General features: G+C 49.5%; 1 protein-coding gene across 1 annotated transcript; it reads right to left on the bottom strand.

Annotated features, from left to right (window-relative positions):
* Positions 1 to 1,187: 1,187 nt before the first annotated feature.
* Positions 1,188 to 26,350, bottom strand: Cnr2 (cannabinoid receptor 2). Its single transcript, XM_070036991.1, has 2 exons — positions 26,275 to 26,350; positions 1,188 to 3,434 (listed from the first exon to the last, which is right to left on the bottom strand). The coding sequence occupies exon 2, from the start codon at positions 3,410 to 3,412 to the stop codon at positions 2,330 to 2,332; it is 1,083 nt and encodes a 360-aa protein (XP_069893092.1). The 5' UTR covers positions 3,413 to 3,434; positions 26,275 to 26,350; the 3' UTR covers positions 1,188 to 2,329.
* Positions 26,351 to 27,975: the final 1,625 nt, after the last annotated feature.

Here is a 27,975-nt window from a genome sequence, read left to right as displayed (position 1 = left end):
TTAGGATTATGGTTCAAAGCCAGCCCGGGCAGGAAAGTCTATGAGACTCTTATCTCCAATAAAACACCAGGAAATGGGAAGTGGCGCTGTGGCTCAGGTGGTAGAGCGCTCGCCTTGAGCTGAAGAGCTGAGGGACAGCGCCTAGGCCCAGAGTTCAAGCCCCACAACCAACCAAAATAAATAAATAAATAAACAAATAAACAAAACTTTAAGAAACTACAAGACTGCCAGGTGCTGATGGCTCATGTCTGTAATCATAACTACTCAGGTGGCTGAGATCAAGAGGATTGAAGTTTGAGACAGCCAGGCAGAAAAGTCTTTGAGAGTCCATTTGAAAGAAAGGAAGGAAGGAAGGAAGGAAGGAAGGAAGGAAGGAAGGAAGGAAGGAAGGAAGGAAGGAAGGAAGGAAAGAAAGAAGGGATGAACAAAAGAAGGACAAATGAACCCAGTCAAAAGCTGGCCTGAGGATGTAGCTCAAGCAAGCAAGCCAAACAATCTTGAGACCTGAATTCAAACTCCAGGAAAAAAAATCCTCCCCAAACCAGAAACAAACAGCAACAACAAAAAATAACCCCTTCCCTAAAATCCCCAAACAACAACAACAAAACTACAGAGTGACCTTAGACAAGTATTTTTGCTTCTTTGATGTTTCCTCAACTGTAAAACATGGCATACTAAATCTCCCTTCCTCAGGTTAGTGTGAAGACAGAAGTAAGGCATTGAAAAACATTTAGGCTGGAGGTGTAGCTCAGTGGTAGAGAGCTCATTTAGTATGCATGAAGCCCTGTGTTGAATTTCCCAACACCAGGAAACAAAAAGAAAAAGGAAAGAAAGGAAAGAAAGGAAGGGGGAGCCGGGCACCTGTAATCCTAGCTACTCAGGAGGCTGAGATCTGAGCCAGCCTGGGCAGGAAACCATGAGACTCTTATCTCCAATAAATCACCAGAAAACCGGAAGAGGCGCTATGGCTCAAGTGGTAGCGCACTCTCCTTGAGCTGAAGAGCTGAGGGACAGCGCCCAGGCCCAGCATTCAAGCCCCATGACCAGTTAAAAAAAAAAAAAAAAAAAAGGAAGGGGGGAGGGGAGGGAGGAAAGAAAAAAAAGCACATAGTAGAGGCTCAATAAAAGCTGTGGTGTGTTTGATCAGAGCATTTAGAAGCTCTAAAGTTGCTTCTGGGGATCCCTGTCATGTGGCTGATTTCCTTCCTGGAGCCAACTACAAAGCATTTTAGTTATTTACTTATTGACTCTAGTCTTGTCACGTACAGCAAGCCCCGAGGGCCAAGACAGAGCCCAGGTGGCACATGCTTATGAGGAGGGGTGGAGCGGCTGTATGACAGGAATCCACATTTCTTCACTCCTTCCTTTTATTGCATCTGTGGTCCGGGATAAGGGGGGCGGGGTCAGAACTTATCCTCCATCCACCATTTCTCTCACCTGCTGGTTTCAAGCTTGTGTCCTGGGAACCCAGGCCCCTGCTCCCCATGTAAAATCCAGGCACCCTGCTATCTTCAGAATCTCCAGCTGAACTCTAGCTCAGTCACTGGACTTTGTCTGCCCTGCCTGTGCCTGGACAGCCTATGGCTAGGAATCCTCCTCCCCCCTCCCCCCTTCCTGGTTATTTGTTTATCATCTGAGGCAGGTGTGGAGAAGGAAGGGGCTGAGCAGAAGTGGGGGGGGGGAGCGGGACTTGGAACATGCTGGGGGCTTAAGGAATCTTTGCGACTGTACACAGGACACCCTGGGATCAGCATAGTTTTCTGAACAGTCATTGTCACAGTGAACCCAGCCTCCCCTGGTCCCCCAGGGACCTGGGTGGCCCCCGTGGCTGGGAGAGAGGACTATCAGGAGTGAGGGTCTGGGCCCCTGCCTCGAACACCCAGATGCCTCATCTGATGACTTGAGGTTTCTCTCTGAAAGCTGTGAGCATGTGTGTGTGTGTGTGTGTGTGTGTGTGCATGTGTGTGTGTGAATCCCCTTGCTCCCCAGCCCATCACTGTCCTGGGGGCCCAGGTGGGTAAGGGTGACAAGAACAAGAGCTGGCGGGTCATGCCAGGCTTCAGCAGGAAGACAGCCTTGGAAGCTGGGAACAAAGTTGCTGGCTTAGATGGCACTGGTCAGGATTCCCCGAGCGCTCTGAACAGTCCTTCTTTTTAGGTCTCCTGAGTCCCAGTCCCCCCACTTAGCAAAAGACAAAATAAAAGGGGGTGCAAGGGATGGGTGGGACCCATGTCCAGTCCCCTGGACGATGAGGGCCAGGCCCCCTTCCTCCACCCCCGGGATGAGAACTGATGTCTGTGGATTGGTGGCAGGAGGGACGGAGGCCCCCTCAGTCCGTCGGAGCAGCACAGGATTCTGGAGTGTGATCGGAGGTGAACTTCCCATCCGCCTCGGTCTCGGTGACTGAGGACCTGGCGGCTTCTTCTTTGCCTTGGAGGTCGCGGTCCCACAGGAACTTCCTCCAGCGGGCCAGGCGGCGGTGGGCGGAGGAGCGGATCTCCCCGCTGCGCAGGCCGTAGATGACGGGGTTGACCATGGAGTTGACCAGGCACAGCATGCAGCAGAAGGCGAAGGCCTCTTTGACCTGGCGGCTCAGCGGCGTGGCCAGGCTGTACACCATGAGGCTCAAGGCAGGCAGCCAGCAGAGAAGCAACACAGCCAGCACCAGCCCCAGGGTCCTGGCCAACCTCACATCCAGCCTCATCCGGACCATGCCTGCCACCTGGCTCTCTTGGTGCTCTGCCAACCTGACTGCGTGCTGGTGGGCCTTCCAAAGGACGCGCCCATAGATGTAGATGATGCCGGCGAAGAGGAGGGCGATGAAGAGGAGCCAGCCCAGAAGGTAATCATTGGGGATCAGTGGGAAAAGCTCCGAGCAGGGCTTGGGGCAGCAAGTCCACCCCATGAGAGGCAGGTAGGAGATGAATGCCGAGACCACCCACATGACACCTAAGGCCACCAGCGCCCTCCCCCGGGTGAGGAGAGTTTTGTAAGCGGGTGGGTAGAGCAGACAGAGGTAGCGGTCAGCTGCGGTCAGCAGCAGGCTGCCCACCGAGGCTGTGAAGGTCAAGGTCACACTGCCGATCTTGAGCAGGAACCCAGTCATGGTGTCCCTGCCATGGAAGACGTGGAAAATGACGAAGTTGTAGGCGAAGACCACGCTGGCCAGGAGGTCAGCCCCGGCCAAGCTGCCGATGAAGAGGTAGGAGGGCTTCCTGCAGAGCCGGCGTGAGGACGCGATGAGGTAGAGCACCGCCAGGTTCTCCAGGGCGCTCAGCAGGCCCAGCAGCAGGCACAGCACCCCGACCACGGCCGCCTGGGAAGGGCTGAGGATCATGTAGTCCTGCATCGGGTTGAACTCCAAGCCCCCCTCGGAGCTGTTGACCGGCCTCAAACCCCAGCATGCCTCCATGGGCTGGGCCTGCAGGGCTTGGCTGCAGACAAGGACAAGAAGTTCTTTCAGTTGGAGCAGGAGTGGACAGACACCTGACTATTGACACCAATCAAAGGTTTACCTGTGTGGATAAGTCACCTGTGTGTGGGGGAAACCCAATTTATTTTAGTTGATTTGTTTGTTTGTTTGTTTCTGTTGGTGGTAGAGCTTGAACTCTGGGCCTGGGCGCTGTCCCTCAGCTCTTCAGCTCAGGGCTAGCGCTCTACTGCTTGAGCCACAGCGCCACTTCTGGTTTTCTGGTGGTTTATTGGAGATCAGAGTCTCATGGACTTTCCTGCCCAGGCTGGCTTTGAACTGAGATCCTCAGATCTCAGCCTCCTGAGTAGCTAGTACTACAGGCATGAGCCACCTGCACCCGGCTAATTGATTTGTTTCTGTGCTGGGACTAGGGCTTGAACTCAGGTCCTACGGGCACTGGCCCTTAGCTTGTTTCATGCAAAGCTGGCACTCTACTATGGTTTGGCTTTTGAGTGGTTCATTGGAGATGGGAGTCTTGCAGGCTTCTTGTTTTCTGCTCTGGCTGGCTTTGAACAGTGACCCTCAGATCTCAGCCTCCCCAGTAGCTAGGATTATAGGCCTAAGCCACCAGTTGCTGGCTGAAAAAAAATCAATTTATATTGTATTGTCCCGGGTTTTTGCCTTTTCTCCAATCAGGGTGCCAGGGCTATGGGAATGCAACCAGATTTTTTTTGGGGGCGGGGGGGGGGGAGGTTCTTGACAGGTAGCCTAGGTTGGCCTTGAATCGTGACCTTCCTGTCGCAGGGGGGTTGGTTTTGTAGGCATGCACTGTAATGCCTGTCTAACCTGTCAGCTTTCTGGCATTTTGCTTACCCAATGACTAATCTTTTTTTTTTTTTTGGGTCCGGTCGTGGAGCCTGAACTCTGGGCCTGGGCGCTGTCCCTCAGCTCTTCAGCTCAAGGCTAGCACTCTACTACTTGAGCCACAGTGCCACTTCCGGCTTTTTTCTTATGTGGTGCTGAGGAATTGAACCCAGGGCCTCATGCATGCAAGGCAAGCACTCTACCACTGAGCCACCTTCCCAGCCCCCAATGACTAATCTTTAAGACTTCCTTTTGAAAGCTAGGGAAATGCCCAAGAAACAACAACAACAGCAAAAGAGAAAAACAAAACCAAGAGAAAAGGGAATCTGGTTTATTTGATTGCTTTTTTTAAAATCCAGTAATGAGGATTAAATTTAGGGCAAGCAGTTGAGCCATGCCTTAGTCCTTTTTAGTTGTTTTTCTTTTTCTTGTGTCTTTTTTCCCCATCCTGGGGCTTGAACTCAGGGCTTGGGCACTGTTCCTGAGCTTCCTTTGCTCAAAGCTAGCACTCTACCACTTGAGCCACAGCACCACTTCTGGCTTTTTCTGTTTATGTGGTACTGAGGAATCAAACCTAGGGCTTTTTTTTTTTTTTTCAAGTAGAGTTTCCTGCTTTTGGCGGAGCAGGCCTTGGACATGGCTCCTCTTATCACTACTAGGAAGAGGAGACTGTACCTGAGATTACAAGTGTGTGCCGCTATGCCAGGCCCCCAGGTGATGAAGTTTTATAACTATGTGGGGGTGAGGGATCAGACTTTATCTTTACATAAAGTGGGAGAAGATGAAGTCTAGAAGATAAAATAGTCCAGATAAGATAGAGACGTCTATTCTTGGCCTCATCTCATGTCTGGCTTGCTGCAATTGCTTGTTCAGGGTTCCTGGCTTTTCACTAGACCCGTTGCTACCCTATTTCAACATAGCAGCTAGAGTGAACTGTTCCCAACATGTCACTCCTCTGTTTCAAATGATGGTAGCTTCTCATTCACAGAAAGAAAGAAAAAAAAAAAGCCCTCACAGTGATCTAAAAGGCCTACGAGTTGGATCTATAATTGCCTTTCTGAACTCCAGTCTACTATGGTTCATTTAGTCACTGGGCTTCAGGCAGTTTGTTTTGTTTTGTTTTGTCAGTCATGGGGCCTGAACTCTGGGCCTGGGCGCTGTTCATCAGCATTTCAGCTCAAGGCTATTCCACTTGAGCCACAGCACCACTTCCTCAGGCAGTTTTTTTTTTTTTTTTTTTTGGTCATGGGGCTTGAACTCTGGGCCTGGATGCTGTCCCTGAGCTTTTCAGCTCAAGGCAAGCATTCTACCACTTAAGCCACAGCACCACTTTTGGTTTTCTGGGGGCTAATTGGAGATAAGAATCTCATGGACTTTCTTGCCAGGGCTGGCTTTGAATCACGATTCTCAGATCTCAGCCTCCTAGGTAGGTAGGATTCCAGGTGTGAGCCACCGGCACCCAGCTATGCAGTCTTTCTGCATTACCTCAGGGCCTTTGCACTGGCCATTCCCTCTGCCTGGAACACCCTTTCTCTCACTTTCTCATCTTGGCTCAGATTTTACCCTGACTACCCTGCAACTTACCTCAGCCTCCAGTTTTCTCAGCTTCATTCACACCAACTTACTCCTCATTTTTTCCTATCATCTATCATCTTCTAGCATATACCTTATCCTATAAAACTTACCTATTTTATTATATTGTACATTGCATTTTCCATTAGAATAGAAGCACCACGGATCCTGATTTGAAGCCAACTTGGGTAGAAAAGTCTGTGAGACTTCATCTTCAATTAACCAAAAAGGTGCTGGACTGGAAGTGTGGCCCAAGTGGTAGAGCACCACGTGTGAGCAAGAAAGTGGAGTAAGAGCTTGAGTCCCTGGGCTCAAGTGCCAGTACTTCAATATAAACTTCATGCAGTCAGGGACTTGGACAGATTTGTTCACTGAGACATCATAAGGGCTTAGAATAGGTTCTGGCGAGCTGGGTGCTGGTGGCTCACGCCTGTAATCCTAGCTACTCAGGAGGCTGAGATCTGAGGATTGCAGTTCAAAGCCCAGGCAGGAAAGTCTGTGAGACTCTTATCTCCAATTAACCCCCAGAAAACTGGAAGTGGTGTGGTGGCTCAAGTAATAGAGCGCTAGCCTTCAGCTGAAGAGCTCAGGGACAGCGCCCAGACCCAGAGTTCAAGCCCCATGACTGATTAAAAAAAAAAACTTTCTGGTACATATTAAATACTCAATAAATACTTATGCAGTCAAGTCTAATTAGAATTGCATAGTGAGCAATTCTAACATTCTCTTGTTGGAACTTGATAAACACAGTAGATAACACTTTTTCCATAGATGATTTTTTTTGAAGTAGAGTCTCTCTTTGTAGCCCAGGCTGGCCTTGGGATTCTCTTGCCTCTTCCTGAGTACTGAGATTCCAGGTGTGTCACCATGCCTGGAGTCAGATAGCATATTAATTCATAATGATGGACTATGTCTGAGTGTACAATGGATGGGCTTGCTTATAGTCATGTTTAGTGCCCGGCACCAGAAAACTGGGGAACACACATTTGAAGCCAATGCAGACACTCACCAAAATAGACTGAATCCTAGATGAGATGTAAATTGATGGCACTGGGACTTGAACTCAGGGCTTCATGCTCTTGCAAGGCTGGTGACTTACCACTTGAGCCACAGCTCTACATCTAGCTTTTGGATGGTTTATGGGACAGACAACTCTCACAGAGTTTCCTGCCTGGTCTGGCTACAGATATGAGCCAATAGTGCTAGGCAAGAACTTTAAAAATACATGACTAGTAAATTTCATAGGGATGAAACCTTAAAAACATACCATAAATGAAGTTATAAAATATGTGCAGCTGAATGATATGAAATTGCAACGCATTATAATTTGTGAGCTGAGCCTGGTGCTGGTGGCTTACACCCGTAATCCTACTCAGGAGGCTGAGATCTGAGGATTGAGGTTTGAAGCCAGCCTGGACAGAAAAGTCCCTGTGAGACTCTTTTTTTGTGTGTGCATGCCAGTCATGGGGCCTCAACTCTGGGCCTGGGCGCTGTCCCTCAGGTCTTCAGCTCAAGGCTAGCGCTCTACCACTTGAGCCACAGTGCCAGCCTTTTCTGCTTATGTGGTGCTGAGGAGTCGAACCCAGGGCCTCATGCATGCAAGGCAAACACTCTACACTAAGCCACCTTCCCAGCCCAAGACTCTTTTTTTTAAAATTAATTTTTAGTTATTTTATCTTATTTTATTTTTGTTAATGTGGTAGCAAGGAATGGAAAACAGGGCCTCATGCATGCTCCGCAAGCACTCTACCACTAAGCCACATTCCTAGCCCCCGTGAGACTCTTATCTCCAATTAACCACTCAAAAACCAGAAGTGAAGCTGTGGCTCAAGTAGTAGAGTACTAGCCTTGAACAAAAGAGCTCAGGGACAGTGCCCCGGCCCTGAGTTCAAGCCCTACAACCAGCAGAAATAAAATAACATACATTGTGAGATGAGATAGGAAAAGTACAACTCTTAGCCAGAAATGTTCATGTTAGAAAGGAAGAAAGTCTAGTGAGCCAACCACTGATTCATGAAATTAGTAAAAATAACAACAACATAAATCCAAAGGAAGCAAAATACAGAAATAATAAGAGCAAAGGCAGGCATGATGGTGCATACCTATAATTCCAGCATTTGGTAGGCTGAAAGAAAGCAAAAGAGATCATCAAACAGAACTTGATGCCTTGGGAAACTGATAGAAAATAAGACCAGTGACAAAGATATAAATTAGGTTTCTTTGGAAAGAAAATGAAATGTTCTGAGGCAAATTCACTCGGGGGGCGGGGGGGGAACCACAAGGAGAAAAGCAAAAAGCACTGGGACCGAAAGAGAAATGGTCTATTATCTTTGCAAAGATGATCCAACTCCATGGCAGACAGAATTGCAAGTTTCTCTCCCACTAGATTGGCAAAAGAACAGAGGATGGGTGTCTTGGGTGACAGTACTGGCATCGGTGGCCCACACAGGCCTGGTCGGGCCTACAACATGCAGTTACTATGCAAAGTGGGGAAGGGAAGGAAACGCAGCTGTGGGAATGGGGCATCCCACAGCATTGGGGTGCCGGGGGTGACAGAGAAGCCGGCTCTGTGTTGGTCCACAGAGAGCAGTGGCCATAGGAATTGGAGCATTAGGCTTTTAGAAGAGCCAGAGGGAGGCCTGGGCCTGACACCTAGCATGTGCATGGGCACAGATACACACATACACACACACACACACACACACACACACACACACACACACACACACACACACACACCACACTCAGTTTTTGTGGCTTAGTTTTTGGTCTGCTGCCACCTCTGCCACTCTGGTCATGTGACTTTGGGCACGTCCCTCTGACTTTCTCTTCTGTAAAGTGACAGTAGCTGCACCTGCCTCTTCTCTTTCGGGAGGGAGGCCAAATGGGCGGAGGAATTCAGCAGAGCTTTGGGACCCTGGCTATGGCTCCCCACTCCCTTTTCTGTGTGTACTGCTACTGGGGCTTGAACTCAGGGCCTTGCACTCTTGTTTGGCTTTGTTACTTGAGGCTGGTAGTTTTCCCCTTGGGCCACAGCTCCACTTCTGGCTTTTTGCTGGTTAATTGGGGAGAGGAGCTGCTAGGATTAGTCTGCCCAGGCCTGGCTTTGAACTGAGATCCTCAGATTTCAATGTCTTGAGTAGCCAAGATTACAGGCGTGAGCCACCAGCGGTGAGGCCCTTTTCAAAGTGTTCATGAGGCCTGATACCTGCGCATCTCCCCAGGGGAAAGCACATGAGCGCCGCTCCCAACGCGAAGAGCCACTGACGCACTGAAAAGCACTTTGTGGTCTGATGCCCCAAACATTAGGTTCGAAGAGCAGCAACCAGGCCGATGCCTCCCTGCCTTACTTCCCTCAGCCGCACCCAGGCTGGGCTGGTGTGTCAGGGCTGCAGCCTGGGCCTGATTGTGGCTGAGCGGCTGAGAAGAGACCTGAGATCAGAACACTCGCAGGAAAAATCTTGTCTGGGGTTTGACAACTCAAAGTGAAAACCCAAAGTGAAGTGAAAGGCCACTGAGCTGGAGCTGTCCCCTGCACCTAGGTGAAAAGCCATCCTGGAGCGGGAGGGGAAGAGGAGGAGGAAGAGGGTGACCCTTCGCCCACAGTGGCCCTTTGCCGCACCCTCAGTGGAAAGCTGAGATGTGATGTTTTGTCCCTTACCAAGAGTGGCGAGGCCAGAGATCCAGTCCCTGAGTGACTTTGGGACAGTCCCTTTTCCCTCAGGACCTCTCTTTTTTTCATCTTCAAAGCAAATGGGTTAATGGGACAATTCTTAAGGATTGAACCCCAGCAACCCTTACCCTTTACTCTCATCCAAATAAAAGCCACCTCCTCCAGGAAGGCTTCTCTGCTCTCCTATCAGCTGGGTGAAACTGTAGAGTCTTACTGAGTGATCACTCTCCACCTTGTATTATCTGTGTCCATTCAGCACCTTGCCTCCAGACTGTGAGTGTCTAAACTCTGACTGGACGTGAAATGCCCTGGCACAGTGCTGGGCCCTCAGCGGATTCTTGGTGGTGGTCTTTGCATGGGGCCAGCTGAGCCAACAGCCTTAGGGTGATAAGAACGCTCTGCAGATGGGTGTGCCTGCGAAGCGGGATGGTGCTGAGGGAGGAGCCGAGGAGCTGTGGTCTATCCTGTCTGACTCAGGGGAAGTTTGTTGATGATGAGAGCAAAGGCAGCAGCCCTCCCAGGGGAGAGGCGGAGGGGTTTGATTCCCTAATATCGGATCCCTTAGTACATCTTCCTGGGGTCCCCAGCATTGGAGCTGGCAGGAAGGCTGGCATAAAGCTCTTAAGTGCTTCCTAATTGCTTTACTGAATGAGCTAATAGACAAATGCCTACTAGGAAAACAACAACAACAACAAACAGGCCTCTTGATTTTGTTTGTTGAGACAAGGGTTCTCAGTGTAGTTCAGGCTACCCTTAAACTCCCAGGTATTCAGAAGGACTGGGGTATTTCTTTTCTCCTGAAATACCCCGGGCTGGAGCCCAGGCTTTTCAGGACTGGTTCCTGATTCCCTTATTGCTCCTTTTAGTAGGTTCTGATGCTTTGCTTTGATTTTAATTCTGTAATTCTTCTCTCTTCCTCCCCACCCCCAAAATTGAATCTAAGGCCTTGAATATGCTAGGCAAATACTCTACTTGAGAAATGTCTCCAGTCCTACCCTTTTGTTCTTCGTTTTTGAAATAGAGGCTTGCTAACTTTTGTCCAGGGTTGGCCTCTCATTGGAGATCCTCCTGCCTCTGTCTGTCAAACAGCTCAGGTTACAGGCATGTACTACCACGCTTGGCTGCTATGCTAATTTGTGTGTGTGTGCTGGTCCTGTGGCTTGAACTCAGGGCCTGGGCTTTTCTGCTCAAGGCTAGAGGTCAGCACTTGAGCACTGCTCCACTTCAGGCTTTTTAGTGGTTAATTGGAGATAAAAGTTTTATGGACTTTGCTGCCAGGGCTGGCTTCAAATGTCCATCCTTAGATCTCAATCTCCTTAATAACTAGGGTTATAGGAATGAGCCATGGGCTCCAAGCTTGTACTAATTCTTAGTGTGGCAATCTACCGTACACTTAAGAGGTAACTCCCTTCCTAAATGTCTCTTGATTATGAAAGATGATCAGTCCACAGGAGTCTCCCATGGGGAGAAAGATTCCACCTCAGGCCTGGTCTACACCCACCCATCATACTAGCCAAGCTTGAGTGATGCCAAACACTTGTCTTTTGGAATTCCCTTTTTCCCTACGTCTTCTTCTGCCTCTGCCTTTATCACCTTCATCCCTCTTCCCAGATTGAGTTGAGCAAAATGATGTCCAAGGTCTCTTTCACTGTAGCAAAGGTGTAGGGCCAACATTTTGGAATGAAACTTCACCTGGGTCCAGGTTCAGCTCTGTCATGAACAGGCTGTGTGGCCTGGAGCAAGTAACTCAAACTCTTGGAGCTTCAGTGTCTTCATCTGTGATTTAGAAAACTAATCACCTGTGTTCTGGATTTTACACACACACACACACACACATACACACACACACACACACACACACACACACACACACACACACACACACACACACACACACACACACACACACACACACACACACACACACACACACACACACACTGAGCAGAGAAGAATCTAGTAAATTTATCTCCTGGCCTGGAAAGATGAAAGCCTGGAGACCCTACCATGAGATATTAGACCAACAGAGAGGTCTAGTCTTCATTAAGGATTTCCACAAACACCAGGATGTGGTTATACCTGAAATAGCTGTAGTAGCCAAGCTTACTCACCTTTAGTGGACAAGTGTTCTGCACACAGTCTCAAGCATCAACATGAACTATTTGAAAATGGGGACTCACCACTTCTAATCTAGCAACAAGAAATGACACTCCCGACCCAGCCATTACCCAGTCTTCAGTTATCTAGAAGATAGTCTCAACTAAAAGGACACAGGAGATTGAAATTTCCACCAAATATTCAAGTCAGAGGTAAAAATCTCAGATGCCCCTCCCATCTCCCAAAGTCACTAAACTGGGGCTGGGAAGGTGGCTCAGTGGTAGAGCACTTGCCTTGCATGCATGAGGCCCTGGGTTCGATTCCTCAGCACCACATAAGCAGAAAGAAAAAAAAGCCGGAAGTGGCGCTGTGGTTCAAGTGGTAGAGCACTAGCCTTGAGCTGAAGAGCTGAGGGGCAGCGCCCAGGCCCAGAGTTCAGGCCCCACGACTGGACCCCCCCCCCCAAAAAAAAAGATCAAGCCAAAAATCATGGGCATAGATAAAGTAAAAGAAATAAAAACCAAAACCATTGAGAACCAATTTAATAAAATAATAGCAAAAATCTTCTCCAACCTCAAGAAAGAGAGTACTATCTGTGTGAGTAAAGTTTACAGATTGGCACACATAGTCAGGATCAGAGAAAAAAATACTCCTAGTCACAGAGCAATAAAAGCACCACATATACAGAACAAAGAAAGAATATTAAAAGCTGTAAAAGGGAGGATACAAGTTATAATGGCAAGCCATTAGAAACACAACAGAGGAAGTGGCGCTGTAGCTCAAGTGGTAGAGCGCTCGCCTTGAGCTGAAGAGCTGAGGGACAGCGCCCAGGCCCAGAGTTCAAGCCCCACGACCAACAACAACAAAAAAAAGAAACAACAGATTTCTTGACAGAGATACTAAATGCAAGGAGGGAACAGAAAGATTTAATTTAAGCCAAAGAAATAACAATTGCCAACCTGGACTATTATTTCCTGGACTATTATTCTTTATAATTGAGGGAGAAAAGCTGGGTGCTGGTGGCTCACGCCTATAATCCTAGCTACTCAGGAGGCTGAGATCTGAGGACCTTGGTTCAAAGCCAGCCTGGACAGAAAAGTCCATGAGACTCATCTCCAACAAGCCACCAGAAAACCAGAAGTGGTGTGGTTCAAGTGGTAGAGCACTAGCCTTGAGCTGAAAAGCTGAGGGACAGCTCCCAGGCCCAGAATTCAAGCCCACAACTGACAAAAAATAATAAATGAGCCGGGCGCTGGTGGCTCACGCCTGTAATCCTAGCTATTCAGGAGGCTGAGATCTGAGGATCGCGGTTCAAAGCCAGCCCAGGCAGGAAAGACTGTGAGACTCCTATCTCCAATAAACCACCAGAAAACCGGAAGTGGCGCTGTAGCTCAAGTGGTAGAGCACTCGCCTTGAGCTGAAGAGCTGAGGGACAGCGCCCAGGCCCAGAGTTCAAGCCCCACGACCGACAAAAAAAAAAAAAAAAAAAAAGAAAGATTGAGGGAAGAAATATAAAACTTTCAGGCTACACAAAAAGAAATTCATGACTACAAAACCAGTATTGCAAAAGATATTTAAAGGAATTCTAAAGCCAGGCACTGGTGATTCATGCCTGTAATCCTAGCTACTCAAGAAGCTGAGATCTGAGGACCTCAGTTCAAAGCCAGCCAGGGCAGGAAAGTCTATGAGACTCTGATCTCCAATAAACCACTAGAAAACTGGAAGTGGCGCTGTGGCTCAAGTGGAAGAATGCTAGCCTTGAGCTGAAGAGCTGAGGGACAGTACCCAGGCCCTGAGTTCAAGCCCCACGACTGACCAAAGGGGAAAAAAAGAGGAAATTCTATCCACAGAAGAAATTTAAAAATAGAACACAACAGGAAAATACAGAAAGGAATAAACCCCTAGCAAGTGAATATATTAGCCAAGCAGGAATAGACAGGAAGGTAGTATCATAAAACCAACAAAATGACAGAAAATACAACATAACTTTCAATATTAATGTTGAGTGTTATTGGTCTTAATTCTTCAATTAAAAGATACAGAATTGTAACTTGGGTTAAAAGGCAAGATCCAATTCTCTTGTTTCCTACTAGGAACACACCTCAGATACCTGTTTCTACAAAGGGTCTTTTAACTTTTTCCTCCTGAATCTGTTTTATATAGTCTCCTTGAATTCTTAGAGAATCCAAGACTGATACGTTTCTTTATGATAAGGCATAGAAACTACTCTCCAAATAGCAGCAATACAAACTTTGGAAACCCTTGTAAAACCAGAACTGAGATAAGGGCTGCTCAGCCCATGCCCTGACTGAGATCACCTGCTCGGCCAGCTGCACAGTTCAACTCCCCTCCCCTTTGTCTCCTCTTGCTGTAAAACCTCGAAGTTCCTGTAAACCCCATGAAGATGAACTTAGGGTCATGGAACTTAGGCTCTGTGTTTCCCAACATGGCCACACTGAACAATTCTTCTTTCTCTGAATGTTACCTCTACTCCTGTGGCATTGGATCAGTGTCTGAGCCAGACACCAGTTGGGGCTGTTGGGGCTCTCAGAGACAGGACTTTTGCCCTAAAACTCCAGTATTAACTCTGCAGAACATGTGATACAGCTTATATCTATCACGATCACTATTTACTGTGCTGGAAAATAAAGCAGGGAACTAAATATATGTAAACATATATATGTTAGTAGAAATACAATTACTTGTTAGTAGAAATAACCTTTTTTTAAAATTTGAACTTAGGGCTATGTTCTTGTTGTCAAGGGTTCTACCACTTGAGCCATGCCTTTGGTCCTTTTTGCTTTTGTGTTTTGAATAGTCTCCCTTCCTCACCTTTTTTTTTGGTCTTGGCTGTGATCCCTCAGATCTCCATGACCCAAGTAGCTAGGGTCACAGACATGAACTACAGTGCTAGCAAAATAATGTCTTATAGATTATTCAGCCTGTGTTGCACATCTTTCTGCCTCAGCCTTCTGAATGCCGGGTTTATAGGCATGCATCACTACACTTGGCGAAAACAGTCCCAAGGCTTGAACTCTGGGATTAGGCACCGTCCCTGAGCCTCTTTGTGCTCAAGGCCAGCACTTTACCACTTGAGCCACAGCACTACTTCTGGTTTTTTCTGAGTAGTTTATTGGAGATAAGAGTCTCATGTACTTTCCTGCTTTGGCTGGCTTTGAACCACGATCCTCACTCAGATCTGTCTCCTGTGAAGCTAGGATTACAGGCATGAGCCACTGGTGCCTGGCTCAAAACTTTTTTTTTTTTGGTTAGTCGTGGGGCCTGAACTCAGCTTTTCAGCTCAAGGCTAGTGTTCTACCACTTGAGCCACAGTGCCACTTCTGGCTTTTTCTGCTTATGTGGTGCTGAGGAATTGAACCCAGGGTCTCATGTATGCAAGACAAGTGCTCTACCACTAATGTACCTTCCCAACCCCTCAAAACTTATTTTTAATAAAAATATACTTTTTTCCCCATAAACTTGGGGCTTGGGCGCTGTCCTGGAGCCTCTTTGTGCTCAAGGCTAACACTCTACCACTTGAGACACAGCACCACTTCCTGCTTTTTCTAAGTAGTTTATTGGAGATAAGAGTCTCACAAGCCAGGTGCCAGTGACTCACACCTGTAATACTAGCTACTCAGGAGGCTGAGATATGAGGATTGTAGCTCAAAGCCAGCTCTTCCCAGAACGTCCCTCTTACCTCTAATTAACCACCAGAAAACGGGAAGTGGTGTTGTGGCTCAAGTGGTAAAGCACTTGCCTTAAATTCAAGAGCTCAGGGACAACACCCAGGCCCAGAGTTCAGGCCCCCTGCCAAAAAAAAAAAAATTTTCTCGCAGACTTTTCTTCCTGGGCTGGCTTTTTTTTTTCTTTTGGGTCCGGTTGTGGGGCCTGAACTCTAGGCCTGGGCGCTGTCCCTCAGCTCTTCAGCTCAAGGCTAGTGCTCTACCACCTGAGCCACAGCGCCACTTCCGGCTTTTTTTTTTCTTTTTGCTTATGTGGTGCTGAGGAATCGAACCCAGGGCCTCAGGCATGCAAGGCAAGTGCTCTACCACTGAGCCACCTTCCCAGCCCCCTGGTCTGGCTTTCTGAGAGGTAGGATTGCAGGATTGAACCACAAGCACCTAGCTTTTAAAAATATACATTTTTTAAATGGCAAATATATTGCCTGGCATAGGCAAAGGCAGTTGGATTTTCTTTCTTTTTCTCTCTTTGTGCCAGTATTGAGTATTGAACTGAAGGCCTGGGCTCTGTCCTCTGTCTCTTAGCTGTTTTGTTCAAAACTGGCATTCTACCACTTGAGCTACAGCTCCACTTCTGGCTTTTTGCTGGTTGATTAGAGATAAGAGTCTTGTAGACCTTCTTGCTGTAGGCTGGTTTTGAATTACAATACCCAGAACTCAGTTTCCTGAATAGCAAGGATTAGTGGCATGAGCCACCAGCACCTGGCTGTAGTTGGATTTTCTTTTTTCTTTTTTTCTTTTTTCTTTTTTTTGGGTCCGGTCATGGGGCCTGAACTCTGGGCCTGGGCGCTGTCCCTCAGTTCTTCAGCTCAAGGCTAGCAACTCTACCACTTGAGCCATAGTGCCACTTCCGGCTTTTTTCTTTTTGCTTATGTGGTGCTGAGGAATTGAACCCAGGGCCTCAGGCATGCAAGGCAAGCGCTCTACCATTGAGCCACCTTCCCAGCCCTGCAGTTGGATTTTCATATCTACTTGTGCATTTATAGAAGGCACTTCAAAGCTGCTTTTGTTGGGCCTGCGAATGAACTAAGAGCAGGAGCAAAGCTTGGCATCTCTGCCTCTTATTTTTTGGTCATGGGGACTGAACTCTGGGCCTCAGCTCTTCAGCTCAAGGCTAGCGCCCTACTACTTGAGCCACAGCACCACTTCTGGCTTTTTTCTGCTTATATGGTGCTGAGGAATCGAACCCAGGGACTCATGCATGCGAGGCAAGCGCTCTACCACTGAACCAACTTCCCAGCCCCTCTGCCTCTATTTTCTACATGTATCTGCTCTAAGCCAGTCTCCCTGCAATGTGCAATCACCTTAGAACCCGGGAAGGGCAGGACTTACCACTGATCAATGACGTCTTTATGGAGACCAAAACTACCCGGGAGGAACAACAATGCTTCCTCAGGACAGACCACCGCCCTGCCTGTCCATCCTGACCAGTGATGACCGCAATAATGACTTCTCCAGAACCCCTCCCAACATAAGCACTGAAATAATGACCAGCCAGGCCATACTTTGACCAGAGCTGTTTAGCAATTCCACATACCTTTCTTCCCCTGCCCCCAGGCCCCTGTTCTATGAGCTTTCATAGCTTACATCTGTCCCCTGAAGATGGCTGAAGATGTACTGAGTGCTGCCTTCCCACGGCTGCCAAGTAATGTCTCCTTTCTCTCTGCCCTTCATCGTGTCTCTTTATGTAGTATGTAGGGGTGAGTGGCCAGACCTGACCTGTAGAGCTCCCAGGGTTTGGGACTGGGTCCAAAATGATTGTTTCATGTATAGCCTGCTGTACTATGTTGTTATGGTCAAAGTCTCTGAAGAGAGGGCTGGGAAGGTGGCTCAGTGGTAGAGTGCTTGCCTCGTATGCTTGAGGCCCTGGGTTTGATTCCTCATCACCACATAAGCAGAAAAAAACCGGAAGTGGTGCTGTGGCTCAAGTGGTAAGCCGCTAGCCTTGAGCTGAAGAGCTGAAGGCCAGCACCCAGGCCCCCACAACCAAAGAAAGTCTCTGAAGAGAATGAATTTGCCACCCTAACCCTGAGAATTCCATTTGTGGTAGGCACTACAAGCTTTGTTCATTCCCTCTCTGTTACTGTCTCTCCCAATGTATATGCTATATATTATTAAAAATCTTATTTTAAAGCTGGGTGCCAGTGGCTCATGCCTATAATTCTAGCTACTCAGGAGGCTGCGATCTGAGGATCACAGTTTGAAGCCAGCCTGGGCGGAAAAGTCCCTGGGAAATTCTCATCCTGAATTAACCAATTAACAACAGGAAGTGGAGCTATGGCTCAAAATGAGAGAGGGCTAGTCTTGAGCAAAAGAGCTCAGGGACAGTGCCTAGGCCTTCAAGCCCCACAAACACCACCACCACCACCACCAACAATCTTATTTTAATTAATACCTGATAATTGTTCTCTATTGGCTACAGTTGTGGATTTCACAATGTGTTGTTAGGCCTGTATGTGTATTGAGTTATATAAAAGGAGCTGGGAGCAGTAGGTCAGCACATGCTTGTGATACTCAAGGTACTGGGTTTGATCCCTTGTCGCTGAAGAAAGCAAAGCAAAACAAAACCAAAAACAAAATCTACAACAATTCCTCAGAGTAGATTTTAAATATTCTCACCCCCAAGAAAGAAGTTTTTTTTTTTTTTTTTTTTTTTAATTTTTGCCAGTCCTGGGGCTTGAACTCAGGTCCTGTGTACTGTTCCTGAGCTTCTGTTTAAGGCTAGCACTCTATCTACCACTTGAGCCACAGAACCACTTCTGGCTTTTTCTGTGTATGTGTACTGAGGAATGGAACCCAGTGCATGCTAGGCAAACACTCTACCACTAAGCCACCTTCCCAGCCCTGAAAGAAGTATCTTCTTCATTTTCCAAATGTTAGCTGATGGAATGAACTGTCGTGCAGATGTGAAACCTGGAATCTGGTTACAGATTCACCTGCGAGCACATGGCTCACCAGGAGCAGAATCAGAACTCTGTGCCTGTTCTTCCTGTCTCAAAGGCAGGAGGCTGAAGTGGAGAGGCTCAGGGGTTTTCCTAATCTTCTCCCTTTCTCTTCTTTCCTCTTGGGACCCTAATGGTGCCCTCTGTCCATCAGCAGCTGCCAGGTTTTCACAGTGGGCCCCAGGGCCGCTGACTCCTCCCATCAGTTTCCCAGTGGCTGCTGGGTAGGTGATATGGAGCAAGTAGGTTGATGTTCTCCTGGACATGTGTGAAAATCTTGGGGGTTACCTCTAAGATGACCACAGGGGACACACACAGTGCCTACTTTGTGCCAGTGACCAGCAAGGCCAGGTTGCACTCAGCAACTCCCAATAGCCCTTTCAGAGGATCTGTAGCAAGAGGACTCAGGGACAGGCAGCCGAGCTTTACCTGCCCCAGACAAATGCTGGAGTTAGAAGGGGGTGGGGCTGGCAGGGGATGGAGCTGGGGGGAGGGGAGGAGGACTGATGTAATTCCCCCAGACTTCACTGGGATCAGGACAGCAGCACTGTGGACTTAGCTCTGTTGTACAAGGAGAGGCCCTCTGAAGAGGTGAAGTGACTTGCCCAAGGTCACAGCAAAGGGCAGAACTCTGGTCTGTAAGGCCCCATGGTTCTCTCGCTGGATTGCTCCACTGGCTCTAGCCACTTTCCCCGGGGAAAACATCTGGTCTCTCCACAGAGTCTTTTGCATATTAAAAAGTAACATCAGAAGATGAGATCTGAGGATCGTGGTATATGAAGCTAGCCACGGCAAGAAAGTCCATGAGACTCTGTCTTACAGCCCAAATTTGGAAGTTGGGCTGTGGTTCAAGTGGTAGAGTGCCATCCTTGATTGAAAAAGCAAAGGGATAGAGCCGGGGCTCTGAGTTCAAGCTATAGTACTTGTGTGCCCTCCCCATCCCCCAACCCCTTAACATCAGGTTTCCCATTTCCTGCTTCACCACATGTCCAGGTCCAGGTGTTAAGGAAACATGTGTCAGGTGTTGCCTCCAGGGAAGGCGTGCTCTGTGACCCAGTGTCTAGTTGTTGTTATTTTTTCCCTCAGTCCTAGGGTCTGGGTGCTGTCTCTGAGCTCTTTTGATCAAGGACAGCGCTTTACCACTTTGAGCCACAGCACCACTTCTGGTTTTCTGGTGGTTCATTGGAGAAGAGAATCTCATGGACTTTTCTGCCTAGGCTGGCTTTGAACCTCAATCCTCAGATCTTAGCCTCCTGAGCAGCTAGGATGACAGGTGTGAGCTACTGGTGCCTGGCTCATCCATCACTTTTTGTTGCTAGGGATTGAACCCAGGGATTTACACATGCCAACAGAGCCAACCCCTACAGCCCAGCCTTCCTCTTTCTAATGGGAACTGGAATGCCTGTGTCTCCTTTTCTGAGAAATCCTGCTCTGAAATGTGAAACTTAGGGGTGCGAAGTGACTGGCACCGACCTGGGTCTCCCTCAGCCTGGGAAGGGTGAAATGGAAAGCAGGCATTGGGGAGTGGGGGGGGGGGAGGACAGGGGTCACCAAGAAGACCAGGCCTGGTGGGGCCCTTCAGTGGGAAAGGAAACTTTCCTATCAACCAGGGGATGCCGGCGCCTGAGGATGCTGAGGTGTTTTCGCAAAGGCATCTCAACACAACAGGACTGTGACTGGGTTAACCACAGGTCGTCTTTCTTCATTACCTGTGGTTTCTCTCCAGGCCACCTCTGCCTCTTCCTGGTTTGACCAGATCCCACAGGGTAGGGTTCTGGTTTGTTTTACAGGGTGTTAGCAGTGAGATGTGTGTGAGCCCAGCACTGGTGGCTCACATCTGTCATCCTAGCTACTCAGGAGGCTGAGATCTGAGGATCACAGTTCAAAGCCAGCCCAGACAGAAAAGTCCTTGACATTCTCATCTCCAGTTAACCACCAGAAAACCAGAAGTGGAGCTGTTGCTCAAGTGATAAGCATGAAAGCTCAGAAACAGTACTCAGACCCTGTGTTCAGGTCCCAGGACTGGCACAAAATTAAAGGGTTAGGGGGGCTTATGGGAGGTAATATGCAGAGCTATGGAGACTCAGCCTCACCACTTATGATAATAGCAAGGAAACTGGATGAGTGTTTCCTGTGTACTATGAGGCAGACTATGCAGGCACTTCGCACAGTAACTCATATTGGACAAAAGCCCCATCCTAAACCTAGCAGGGCGAACAGGCACCAGTTGAGAGGCTGATCCCCTGGGCTTGGGGACCTAGACACAGCAAAAAAGGCTGATGGATGAATGAAACCTCGATTGTGGAGAGATGGCCAGACACCTGGGAGTTGCTCCTCTGCCCTTTCCAAATCGAATTCATTGGGTTGGTTTGCATTGGGTCTTTGGGCTCATGAAGAAGAGCATGATCTGATCTCTAGCGCAGGGTTTGGGCTGAGTCCTCTCTGTACCATGAACTCGCACCATGACCAGCTTGACCCTACAGTGGCCTTGGCTGTAATGTCACCCTGCATTTACAGGTGGCCCTGGCACACATTGCAGAACCAATAGGGTGCAGAAGTCATTAAAGTGGACAAATGTTATACGCTGGCTACTCACACCACCCAGGTGTTTTGAGACAGAGTCTTGCTATGTAGTCCAAGCTTAACCTCAAACTCGTGGTCCTTGTAGATCAGAGCCTCCTGATTACTGGCTGGCTATGCATCACCATGGCCTGGCATATTCCAACTCGCTATGGCCCAGCTTAGTCTAGCTTAGCTTGTAAACTCTTTCTTCTGTCTTTCCAGTCTCCAAGTCATGCTTCTGAATGTAATCCCTAGTAAACTGCCTCTTTCTTCAGGATCACAGTCACTTCTGCCTGTGTGTGTGTGGGGGGGGTGTGGGTGCACACACACAGGCGCACATCAGTTTTAACTCAGGGCTCTCCTTTAGTTTTTCTACTTAATGCTGATGCTCTACCACTTGAGCCACCCCTTTACTTCTGACTTTTTGCTGGTTAGTTGGAGATAAGAGTTCTCGTGAACTTTTCTGCTTGGGTTGGCTTCAAGCTGGAGGCCTCATATCCTCAGCCTCCTGAGTAGCTAGGATTATAGGTGTGAGCCACCAGAACCTTGTTACTCTTCCTTCCTTCCTTCCTTCCTTCCTTCCTTCCTTCCTTCCTTCCTTCCTTCCTTCCTTCCTTCCTTTCTTCCTTTCCTTCCTTCCTCCCTCCCTCCCTCCCTCCCTCCCTCCTTCCCTCCCTCCTTCCTTCCTTCCTTCCTTCCTTCTTTCCTTTCTTCCTTCCTTTCTTTCTGTCTTCCTTTCTTCCTTCATTTCTTTCCTCTCTGTCTTTCTTTGTTATTTTGAGACAGGGTCTTATCACTTAGATTATCTGGGAACACATTATGAAATTTGTTAGGAAAACGGAGGAGAATGGAAAAGGAATAGGCCAGATGCGATCAACAGGCGAGGACTGTTTAGCTAGGACTGCTTATTGAGGAACAGTGAGGGGGGGTTTGGAGGTTGTGCCCCCCGAGTTGGGACGGGAGCTGGGTTTTTAGGAGGTATGAGCAAGGAGGCAGAGGTTAATGAGAAGCCCCTCGGTCAAGGAAGGTGGGGGCCTTTCAGTCGGGCCCACAATGGGATGTTTACAGCTGGGCTTGGGTGGACTGCCCTGCCTGCACTTCACACGAGTTCACACATACCTGGGAGTTTGCCTGGAGTCTGTATGGGCCAGGACAATAGGATGGGGGTCAATCCTTCATAGTCCATCTTAGATACATAAAATGATAGGGCCAAGAGGGGAGAGGCAAGTCCTTCAAATTGAGTTCACAATTTCCAACATCTTCTGCTGCTATTGTGTGTATACCATGCCTGGGAGACTCTGTGTGTGTGTGTGTATGTGTGTGTGTGTGTGTGTGTGTGTGTGTGTGTGTGTGTTCTGAGACAGGATCTGGCTATGTTGCCCAGACTGGCCTCTAACTGAAGTCCTCCAGATTCAGCTTCCCACCTGCTGGGATTAGAGATGTGCACTGCCCACACTCAACATAGCAGCTGAGATGGTGGGGGGGTCTCACTTTCTCACTTTTTCTTTCTGGACTGGCCTTAAACTTGGATCTTCTTGATCTCTGCCTGTCCTTAGCTGATAGTACAGGTGTGTGCCACCCACTCTGGCCACTCATTGAATTTTGAGGTCACCATGGGAATGTAGTTCTCAATGTGGTTCTCAAAGAGGAACTGTGGGGCGGCCACAACCCCTAGGGAGACGTGGGAGTCACCAAGAGGAGGCAGCAGGAGTTTCCATGGGTGGGGCTGTTCCTGGCTCATGGCACATTTTAAGATCTGAGGAGCAAGTTGGGGAGGAAAAGAGAACAGCAAATCTCACGGGCACACACACACACACACACACACACACACCCTCCACTATCACCTGGGCACAACGTCTCCCTAGCACCCCCATCTTGTGGAACGGCCCAGCCTCCTCTCCCTGGGCCACACCACGGCTGCTGGGCTCCCCTCTCCCATCCGCACTGTCTGTCCACCTCTCTGTCTTTGTCTCTCTTGGCTTTGGGAAGGTGGTTTCTCTCTCCAGACCACACCTTCCTCGTTTGGGACTGAGATGGAAAGAAATCCCTTGATGGGAGCAGGGTGAGGCTGCACTAATGGCTTTGGCAAGTGTGGAGGGGCAGGGCTGGCCCAGAAAACTGCAAACACCTGGAGCCCCCAGGGTAGGGGGCTAGAGTCCCAGGGCCTTGCATGCAACAAACACAAAGTGACCATTGGGTTGTCCAGTTTTGGGGTAAGGATAGAGGCTAGATGGCCGCCCATACAGAGTAGCCTCTCTGTCCCTCAGCAAAGGGTGTCAGGCTGTCTGTGATGTGGTATTTGAGACACATACCACAGTGACACAGTAAAGATGACAGCAGTGACAATTCCTCTAGTCCTATGTGGCTCACTCTATATCTGCTCGCATGACACAGCAGGGTCTACATCCGGACTGGATTCCAGCCTGGCCTCGGCCATCCTCCAAAGGCTGGGTGACCCTGGACCAGGTCTAAGGCCTTGTCTAAGGCGGGGACCCCCTGGGGCACCACCCACGGCCAGTGCTCCAGAAGAAGTAATGGAAGGAAGCAGCACCCCTTGAGGCGGGTGGGCTTGACTGGGAGAGTTCAAGACAATCAAGATCGGAAAGTGGTGTGATGGCCCCAAGTCACTAGCTGGGTGGCCAACAGGTGATTCAGTGTTGATAATGCACAGTCCGGGGACAAAGTCACACCCTACTCCAGCCGGCTCTGCCCTTCCTTTCCATGTGTCATTGTGCAAGCCCCTGCTGTGGCTGAGCCTCAGTTTTCCTTATCGGTGAGACGGGGCCTCCTGTTTCCTCTCGGGGTGCCCTTGTGCACTCCTGCCTCAGGGGCTTTTCAGAGGAGTGGAGTAGAAGCAGAAGCTGCCAGAAACAACCACTCCTTCCCACCCTTGGTGAGAATCAGCACTCCAGGAGAGATTAAAGTGGCATCCAGATGGGCAGGAGCCAAGAGTCTCCACCGAAGAGAGAGAAGTCCTCTCTGGCCCTAGGTGGGGAAGGGACCTGGAGTGCTGGGACCTGGGCTCTACTCTCAGGGGAAGCTAGCTGCTGGGAATGAGGCTTAGTGGTAGCGTGCTTGCCTAGCATGCACGAAGCCTTGGGTTCAATACCTCAGCACCACATACAGAGAAAAAGCCAGAGGTGGCACCATGGCTCAAGTGGTAGCGCTCTAGCCTTGAGCATAGAGAGGCTCAGGGACAAAGCTCAGGCCCAGAGTTCAAGGCCCAACACTGGCCCCTCCCCCCCATAAAAAAGGTTGGATACAAAGCACAGTGGTTTTCTGGTGTGTGTGTGTGTGTGTGTGTGTGCGTGTGTGTGTGTGTGTGTGTGTGTGTGTTAGTCCTGGGGCTTGAACCCAAGGCCTGGGCATTGTCTCTGAGCTATTTTGCTCCAGGCTGGTGCTCTACCATTTGAGTCACAGCTCCACTTCTGGCTTTTTGATGGTTAAGTGGAATAATAGTCTCATGGACTTTCCTGCAGGCTGCCTTGATCCTCCTCAGATCTCAGCCTCCTGAGTAACTGGGAGTATAGGCATATGCCACCAGCACCCAGCTAAATCACAGTGTTTTAAGTCTCGGTAAAGAATCTGGAGGGGCTGGGAAGGTGGCTCAGTGGTAGAGCGCTTGCCTTGCATGCTCGAGGCCCTGGGTTCGATTCCTCAGCATCACATAAGCAAAAAAGAAAAAAAACGGAAGTGGCGCTGTGGCTCAAGTGGTAGAGCACTAGCCTTGAGCTGAAGAGCTGAGGGACAGCGCCCAAGCCCAGAGTTCAAGCCCCATGACTGGACCCAAAAAAAGAATCTGGAATTCCAGGTGTGCCAGAGAAGTGATAGGCTGGTTTATGACGGCCTTTTGTTGGAGTAGGATGAGGGTCCCTTCCTCCATCTTAGGCTCTGAGATGTCCTGAGGGTCAAAGGCTGAGAAGCAGTGGCAGGGAGCAAGGTCAGGACAACTGAGACTCGGGTTTGCTACTGGCCCAGGTGCATAAGGGCTCAGCACTGTGCTGAGCGACTCCATGAAAGTGAAGGAGGACTGAGCAAGGCTGCCATTTGCACAACTTAGCTAGCCAAAGAGTGAAGGCTGGGCCCTCGGAAGGACCGGGAGCTTTGTCTCTCCAGCTGCAAAGTGGGCATGTTGCTGGGCCTGGCCTGTCCCCTGGCCTCCCCCAGCTCTGGCCTGCCCCGGTCCCACCCTTCACACCTTCAGAGTCTCCAGAGAAAGACCAGCAGCACTTCCTCTTCTCTTCACCTCTCATCCACAGCAAGGGCGGATGGGGTAAAGGTCAAGGCCTCGCACTGAGTCCAGCTCAGGTACCCGGCCTCTGCTTCAGCATCTCCTCCCTGAGCCCCAACCCAAGTTGGACAGTGATGCTCACTGTACAGCCTGTATTGCTTTGTTTTGCCTTTTTGTTGTTGTTGTCGTCGTTGGCTGTGAGGCTTGAACTCTGGGCCTGAGTTCTGTCCCTCAGCTCTTCAGCTCAAGGCTAGCGCTCTGCCACTTGAGCCACAGCACCCCTTCCAGTTTTCTGAGTGGTTTATTGGTGATAAGAGTCCCATGGACTTTCCTGCCAGGGCTGGCTTTGAACTGCAATCCTCAGATCTCAGCCTCCCTAGTAGCTAGGCTTACAGGTGTGAGCCACTGGCACCCAGCTAGTTTGCTCAAAAGAGGAAAATTGGCTGGGAGACCAGAGGAGTGATTTGTCGGAGGCTATAGAGATGCACTGGTGGCTGAGTAAGGCCACATGTGGCCTAGACCCCAAGCTCTGGGCAGCACCCCAGCCTCCTCCCCAGGGCAACCTCCAGGGAGGCACAGGTGGAGCCCTGGTGCCCGGGTCCTGGGGAAGCTTGTATCCCTGTGCCTCACTCTTCCCATCTATGTAATGGGGGCAGTGGACACTCACCAGGCAATCCTCAAGACTAGCCTTGCCCAGTCTTTCTGGGTCCCTTCCTGGGCCTCCACTTGTACCTCCAAAGGCAAAGCAGCCTGGGGGGCGGGCCATGAAGTCAGCCTGCCGGTACCCAAGCCTACATCCTGAGTGATGCCCGCGGGACTTCAGGGAGGTCACAGTGCCCCTTCCCGTTCTGTTAGCTGGCATTAGTAATCACACTCACTCACGCGTGGTGAGGATTAAGGACGTAAACCTCGGCAGGCCGTGGAGCAGCACCTGGCTCACGGCACAGCCATGTGTGTCCTTGTGGCGATGAAATCAAAGGCTGCCTCACTCCTCGGTCCCATCCCAGAAAACCCCGCCGTCCTCAGCACCTGTGATTTGTGCCTCAAAACCTCAGCTGTCCCAATGGGCTAGCCAGGCTCAGCCGGCTTCTCTCAGCCCGGCAGGGAAGGGAAAGGCAAGAGGATCGGTTCTCTGCAATGAGGAAGAAGCCTGGAATAACAACGTAAAAGCCACTCACAGTTGTCGGAGGATGTCTGGGCCCAGGAGGCTGTCTGCAGGGTCTGGTCCCGGCTGCTCGGTGTCCACCCAGTGGTCTGGGCTGGCTTCTAGAAGCTCACAGCTGCCGGCTGAGCTGTGCCCGCCCAGCTGTAGTTCTGTACTCTGAGGCGTGAGTGCGGAGGTCTGGCCTTCCGTCCCGTTATCACTTCCCCTCTGGGTCCCTGTGCTGCAATGTTCTTGAGTTGTAGTTGAGTGAGGCTTTCCTCACCAGGAACTCTGGTCAGGGTGGGCCATGGCCCTAGGCCCCAGGGCCCCAGGACTTGGATTCCAATCTAGACTAGATGTTATCATGGTGGAAAATTCATTCAATCTCCCGAACCTAAAGCTTAGTTCTCTTCACCTGCAAAATGGGGCCGAAGCTCCAGCCTTCCATATGTCACCGGAAAAGAACATTGCTTCCACTCCCTGCTAGGCTACAGTGTTCGAGTACACATGCCCGCTGGTGCCAGGCAGATAACATCGGTGAGTGACGGGCACTGGGGCGGGGTCACAGGGAGTGGAGCGTACAATGTGGGGTTGGGATTGGGGGTCATGGGGTGAAGTAATGGGGTCAGGCACCTGCCAGATCTGGCTAAGCTTTCCCGCTTGGGAATGCAGGCCTGGTTGGAAGATGGGCTATACATCTCCACAGGAGATACAGAATCCTAGGTGGGTGCCAGTGGCTCACACCTGTAATCCTAGCTACTCAGGAGGCTGAGATCTGAGGATCATGGTTCAAAACCAGCCCTGGCAGGAAAGTCCATGAGACTCTTATCTCCATTAAATTACCAGAAAACCGGAAGTGGCACTGTGGTTCAAGTGGTAGAGCGCTAGCCTTAGCTGAAGAGCTCAGGGACAGCACCCAGGCCCAGAATTCAAGGCCCATGACTGACAAGATGGGGGGGGGAAGGGGGAGAGAGAAATAGGGAGAGAGGGAGACAGGGAGAAAATCCTGACCTTTACATGACAGTGTTCAGTGTTTGAATGTAGGGCACAAAGCCAAACACTTTTGGAACGCTGTGTGAGAACTGGGTATGCGGGTTTCTACCTGTAATCTTAGCACCCAGGAGGCTGAGGAGTTTGAGGCCAGTATGGGTTGCTTTTCATTTTTTTTTTAATTTTTATTATTATTCCGGTTGTGGGGCCTGAACTCTGGGCCTGGGCGCTGTCCCTGAGCTCTTCAGCTCAAGTCTAGCGCTCTACCACTTGAGCCACAACACCACTTCTGGCTTTTTTCTTATGTGGTGCTGAGGAATCGAACCCAGGGCCTCATGCATGCAAGGCAAGCGCTCTACCACTGAGCCAACTTCATTTTTTTATTATTATTATTATATGGGTTGCTTTTCAATACCCTGTTTCAACAAGCAAGCAACAACAATATGCAATGGGAGAAAATGTTGAAAGAAGTGGCATTCTTCAAGATATATTGCATTCGTTAACTAACAACTCCTTTGTACCACCTCTTAAAGATAACAATACAGAAGAATAAAAAGAAAAGAAAGTTAACCAGCTCTTCTGTATTTTACCTGGCAACCCTATTCAGAGGGACTAGCAAGGTATGTCTAGAGACATTTTTGGTCACCACAATCCAGCAGAGGATTCTACTGACCTCTAGGGGTAGAGGTTGGTAATGCTGCCAAACACCCTACAATACAGAAGGACCCCCTGGCAAGGAGGAACC

The sequence above is a fragment of the Dipodomys merriami genome, unplaced genomic scaffold (genome assembly GCF_024711535.1).
Source record: "Dipodomys merriami isolate MVZ:Mamm:240054 unplaced genomic scaffold, mDipMer1.0.p SCAF_28, whole genome shotgun sequence".
NCBI lineage: Eukaryota > Metazoa > Chordata > Mammalia > Rodentia > Heteromyidae > Dipodomys > Dipodomys merriami.
This window is presented reverse-complemented; position numbering and strand designations above follow the sequence as displayed.